A 6000-nucleotide genomic window follows, 5' to 3' on the forward strand; every position below is an offset into this window, starting at 1 on the left:
TGTATGTTGTTTGTAGACTGGGTTCATTAGGTAGCTCTTCTTTCCCAACATCTCCAAAAGTCAAAAATAACTCTTCAAACACTCAGTGAACACTGACTGCTGGAGGAATAATTTCTTGAAGGATGCTTCCGACCTTTCCAAGGATAAAACCTATGTAAATCTTTAAGATAAACCTCCTTTTAAGAATTAATGAGATTCAAGGTGAGACTCAAAAGTAAAAAAAAAAAAGAAAAAAAGGTGCTATTCCTATAGCAGCAGTCTGGATCATACTGTTCACTCAAATCCTTGATGATGACATGAAATTAACTTTGCCTCTGATCTTAAATCATCTTATCTTAAATTATAATAAGAAATGTATGCAGATAAGCAAAGTTTAATCTCTTTGTGTTTTTCTGTCTATCAGCCAAGATATTAGCTTGAGGAAGGCCAAAGTCATCTGCCTCGGTTTGTCATTGAACTAGACCCACAAGGAACATTGAAATTTATTTTTTCTGCCCCTCCAGGCAGTGTCAGTGTATTTAATTAGTAATTAATTTGACTTTATTTTTGGTGTTTTCATTATTAATTTACAGCATCTTAAGCAAGTGCTTCCACCGGCTGTTTAGTGAAGGCTAATTCTGTAAAAGGTAAAATACAGTAGCTCATGCAGAAGCCATTTCCACCAGCTTCAGAATATAAAAGCTAGCCAAAATGCTATATTCCTCCTATCCTTAAAAACGTTTAGCTGGTGTGTAATTACGGCATTAACTAAAGTAATGCTCAAATTAATTTTTTTAATTTTATTTATTTATTATTGTATGTGCCAAATATATTAAGGAAAAATGTGACCTTAACAGCATAAACAGCTAGTGTTAGCTGGCTGTACATTAAGCTCAATTTGTGACGTTGTAACGGAAACCTTAATTGCTACAGGTTATGCTAATTGACATGCTAATGCATTAACCCCACAACCCCCCACTTGTTCTTGTATTTTTTACTTATTCTTTTAATGTTTAATTGCATCATTCTTAATTTTTAAATGGGTCGTGGGGGCGAAAGTTGTTTTTTTTTTTATTAAATATTACCTGTGTTGTATGAAGTCACTGGAGGTCAGCTGTTTACCTTAACTTTGGCTCATTGATTATGTTGTGGCTCAGGGCCGAAACGCTTCTTAATGCTTCAGAATCCATGTAAAGCACATCTTCATGAAGACAGCACATATTGGCAGACATCTTCTGCCAGCACACGAGAACAACATGGAGTTAAAACATAAACGCAGCCCACCCATGGACCTACAACTAGCCCACCTGAGCCGAGGACCAGGCAGGTTCACATCACGCTGCCGCCTTCAGGGACAATTGGACATACAACCGTTGAGCCCTCTTGAACAACTCAAACTCCTAAAATTGCCAAAGAATTTACCGGGTGCAAAACTAAGCAAAAAAAAGAGGTTTTCATTACCACATCAAATACCAATTAAATCACATACTCAACGGACACATAGGGAATAAATTACATTTTGTTATTAGTTGTAATCTATACATCAACTTGAATTTCATTCTTTACGCGATGTACCGGAACGCAGCATAAAAAGAGTGCGACTATTTTCTGACATAGTCGCGAGACCACAATTACACACCATGCGAAGGATGGCGGAGGAGATCCAGCCTGCCAAGGAGCAGAGGTGAGTTTTTCACCTTTACCAACGCTTTTACTTGCGTTATCTTCCATCTGTGGTTAGTAATGTGAGTTTGCATGTTGTTTCTTCTTCCGCTTTACGCTGACATCAACCAAACTGTGTTCTTGAACCAGAACTAGCCCCGCGAAACGTCATCTTTCTTAACGAGCTTAGCCGAAAACAATCCAAACCTCCGTCACAATTGCGCTTTTTTAATGTAAACTGGGTTAATGTCAAATATCCAGTTGTCGTTGAATACCAGTTTAGATGTACCGTTTCATCTGCTTAATTCGGGGAACAAAGTGTTCCCTTGACAGATTGTTATTCTTATAGAATAAAAAATAAAACAACAACTTTATTTAAGTCGTTCACGAAATCTTTGCCGTCTTTTTTCTGTTACAGACATTGAATTTGTGTCACCAAACTGTCTTTTGGTGCATTTGATGTAACTGTTATGCCGAATGGTTCCTAGTAGTCTTTGACAGTGTATAATAAAAACACGTCACCATGAATTTGACAGTTGCTATTTTAATGGCCATTGGGCATGAAGTTCTCTAAATACTAAAAGGGTAGCCTATCTGGGCTGCACTTTGTTTACTCTTTGCATGCTGTCCAGTTATTACAAAACTGAGATTTTAGAGAAGTCTTTTATAGATTGCACACCATCAGCACAGATAGCAGAAATGTCACGAGGTCAAAGTTCAATTCATAGTTTGTCTTTGTCTGCGTTTGCATGTACTTTATGTGTTCTGTCTGCCTGCTTCGGTTGCATGTTCCCTGTCTGAGTCACAGCTCCTGGATATTAAGTTGGCTTCCCTCCTGGTGCCCCACGTCTCCCTCTCAGCTTAAAGATGCGGAAGAAAAAATGCTCAAGAGTAAGTGTGTCTTGAAGAACTGTTGACCCACTTATGAGAGCTTTTTTTTTTTTTAAATTTCGTATAAAAAGGGGTCAAAAATAGAAGGAGTGCTTATTGAACAAACAAATCATTGTGAAGCAGTCAGGATGAGTCCCATTTCCCCTTCTTCTTCTTTCTCCATCTATCCTTGTCCCATACTTCTCCCCTGTACTGCAGGTGTGAACCGGCCTTTCTCCAGACAGCACGTCAGGATATCCAGCAGCAACTATTTGTGGACCTTAGCTTTTTCCACTCATCCACACTCCGTCCCAGAGCCCCCTGCCCAGTCCAGGCCCCCCCTGGTCCTGCTGCATGGCTTCGGAGGCGGGGTTGCCCTATGGGCCCAAAACTTGGACTCTCTCTCCAGCAGCGGACCGGTCTACGCTCTAGACCTGCTGGGCTTCGGCAGGAGCAGCCGCCCCCTGTTCGCAAGTAACCCAGAGGGGGCTGAGGAGCAGTTCATGACAGCCCTGGAGGAGTGGAGGGAGAAGGTGGGACTGGAGGAGATGGTGCTGCTGGGACACAACCTCGGAGGATACCTGTCTGCTGCCTACACACTCAAATACCCACACAGGTGCTTTGGTGTGTGTGTGTGTGTGTGTGTGTGTGTGTGTGTGTGTGTGTGTGTGTGTGTGTGTGTGTGTGTGTGAGAGAGGGCAGAAGCTTCACTTGAACAACTTCCTGCAATATTAGGGAACCGCCTTTTTCATGTACTCTCTTACACTCAAATAAACAAATAAATGTGTATTTGTAATTTAAATGTAACATTGAATTTGTACATTTATTAAGTAACTGTGCGTGCATGTGTGCAGGGTAAAACACCTGCTGCTGGTGGAGCCATGGGGGTTCCCAGCTCGCCCAGAGAACCCGAACCACAACTCCATCCCAGTGTGGATCAGAGCTATGGGGGCTGTCATGAGCCCCTTTAACCCGCTGGCTGGACTCAGACTGGCCGGACCTCTAGGTCAGCACACACACATATACACACTGCACATTAACACACTCATGTATTCTTTGTTCTATTATTATAGTATTATATTGAGTGTACAAATTTAAGCTGTGGCTTGCTAAAAATGATTAGGTTTATCAATTTAAAAACATCAAAATACAGAAAAATTTAAAGCAAACCTTTGATTTAATTAGTGTTAAAAATAAGAACATGACTGTGATGACTTCACCAGCTCATGCCAGTTGTATTGTTAGATTGCTTTCAAATGGTTTTCCACATTAAAGATACATTCCTGTAAACACTTTAGCTTCCTAACACAAAAAAAGATGTAGCTTCTGGTCCCTGTGGCTCTGCCTTGTCACCGCTTTGATTGTTTTCAGTTGACTGAAAAAGACAAACATGTTAGGTTTGTTTTTCCCCATCAGCCACTTTCTGTCATCTGCTTTTGAAAGAATTTCTGAAAAGTCAGTCCCGCTCTTAAACAGAGAAATTGTGTCCTTTTCCTAAATATTTTCTGGTTAGATCTGCATGGCACAAAATATGAAAAATTGGAGAGGTTAAAAGAGGCTGTCATTGTTCCTTTCAGTGGTCTGGAACTAATATCTGGAATTAAATTTCCTTGTTTTCTGTTTTCGCAGGTCCAATGCTGGTCCAGACAATCAGATCAGACTTTAAGCAGAAGTACTCTTCTGTTTTTGACGACAACACAGTATCTGACTACATCTACCATCTGAACGCCCAGACTCCAAGGTGAGGAAGCGATATGTACTGATCTTCTATTTCTCTCAAAGAACATCATACTATCTCCAACATTATGTCTTTGTGTTTCAGTGGAGAGACGGCCTTCAAGAACATGACCATTCCCTACGGCTGGGCTAAGAGGCCCATGCTGGAGAGGATCGGCCAGGTCCAGGGCGACGTTCCCATTTCCTTCATCTATGGATCACGCTCCAGCATTGACAGTGACTCTGGGTACGCGTTCAAGAAAACCAGACCGGATGTGAAAATCAGGGTAGGTTCTATAGACTGATTTTATTTGTAACTTCAATTTCATGTTTGCTTTATTTAAGTGGATCCAAAATTTAAAGGGACAGTTCACACAAAAATCCAAAATACATTTATTCTTCTCAATTTTTTTAATGTGAGTTGCCGAGTCTTGTAGATATCGGCCTTATGTCTCTCGAATTTTGTGTGGGAAGCACTTTCTGCCGAACTACACCCGCAGCCCATATCACCACAAGGAAGGAAGCATGCATCTACTCATGGACGTAAACATCAGTGGCGTCCTACTCGACTGAGCTGTAACGTTAGCTAGCTTATTTAGCTAGCCTCTTGTCCATGAGTGGATTCCTTCTCCGCGGTGACACGGTTGGCAGATGTAGTTTAGTAGAAAGAAAAAAGTTCCTACATGAAGCTGCTCACAACAAAGTCTGTGGATTATTTTCAGTAACTGGGTCATGATTTCTAGAAAGAGACCGGGTGCCATCTAGTTACATTATATTCAGAGAGAAGGCCGGTTTCATCAAATCTTGGCAACTCAAAGCAAAACAGTCCAAATGGATAAACAGCAATAAGGGTAAAAGGAGAAATATGTACAGCATTTTTGATTTTTGGGTGACTATCCCTTAAAAATTATGTGGATGCTTAATTTTTAAATGTGATGAATACACTCATTTTGCAAAAATTTTTTTTTACAGAAAAGCGTTCTAACCAATAAATATTCATGAGATAAACCCATGCACACATGTTGGAAGATGAACCCCGACAGCTTCACCTCTAAATGACTCTTCCTGTACGACTCTGTGTTTTGTGTTTGTCAGGTGATCAGAGGAGCTGGTCATTATGTTTTCGCTGACCAGCCAGAAGACTTCAACCAGACAGTCCTTCAGATTCTCGCTAGGACAGAGAGGAAAAGTGAAGATTTGGGAACAAAGCAGCGAGAGCTTCCTCATTCAGACGGCACTTAGGAGGGCACAGAGTTTAACTAACCCATAGCTATGACTCAGTCACTACAGTTTAACTGTCACAACAGTTTAACTGTAAGCCTCTTTGTCACACACTTGACTCTGAAGAGAGACTTATCACTGACGGAGAACACTCTATCAAACACTCCCTAAGGTTGGGATGAAAGGTCAGATGATGCCACCAGCCTCATGTAAAGATGTTTTGTAAATAAATGCCAGATGCAGTCTGTTTTGCTCACTTAGTTTTCTTTTCAGTCCTTGAGCAACTCTTGTCGATAAAGAGACATCATCTCTCAAGGGAATTTCTTGTTTTGTGTGGAGGTCTAGGCAAAGTACACAAAATGTTCTTTTTCTGACCCCTCACCCGCTCTGTTTGAGATATGAGGGAGAAGTAAATAGGGCAAAGGGCTGATGTGTTTTTCAGGAAACTTCCTCACCTCTCCAGAGAGGCTCTGACACAGGCCGGCCAGCAGGTGGCAGCACAGCAACAGCCTGCTCACATCACCTCCCCTCTGCTTTGCAGAAGGGCAACAG

At 41.3% G+C, this 6000-nt stretch overlaps 1 protein-coding gene across 1 annotated transcript; it reads left to right on the forward strand.

The window, feature by feature from the left end:
• Positions 1-1593: 1593 nt before the first annotated feature.
• Positions 1594-5693, forward strand: abhd5b (abhydrolase domain containing 5, lysophosphatidic acid acyltransferase b). Its single transcript, XM_084378786.1, has 7 exons — positions 1594-1663; positions 2450-2532; positions 2731-3127; positions 3366-3517; positions 4141-4252; positions 4334-4514; positions 5323-5693. The coding sequence occupies exons 1-7, from the start codon at positions 1620-1622 to the stop codon at positions 5467-5469; spliced, it is 1116 nt and encodes a 371-aa protein (XP_084234912.1). The 5' UTR covers positions 1594-1619; the 3' UTR covers positions 5470-5693.
• Positions 5694-6000: the final 307 nt, after the last annotated feature.

Source organism: Pagrus pagrus (genome assembly GCF_965226575.1).
Source record: "Pagrus pagrus genome assembly, chromosome: 17".
Lineage (NCBI taxonomy): Eukaryota > Metazoa > Chordata > Actinopteri > Spariformes > Sparidae > Pagrus > Pagrus pagrus.

Bases quoted from the DNA above. Each gene is read 5' to 3' on its own strand.
- abhd5b (XM_084378786.1), top strand. From the start codon at position 1,620: ATGCGAAGGATGGCGGAGGAGATCCAGCCTGCCAAGGAGCAGAG. The intron at 2,533-2,730 runs GTAAGTGTGTCT...CCTGTACTGCAG, and splicing joins GGAAGAAAAAATGCTCAAGA to GTGTGAACCGGCCTTTCTCC. The intron at 3,518-4,140 runs GTCAGCACACAC...CTGTTTTCGCAG, and splicing joins CAGACTGGCCGGACCTCTAG to GTCCAATGCTGGTCCAGACA.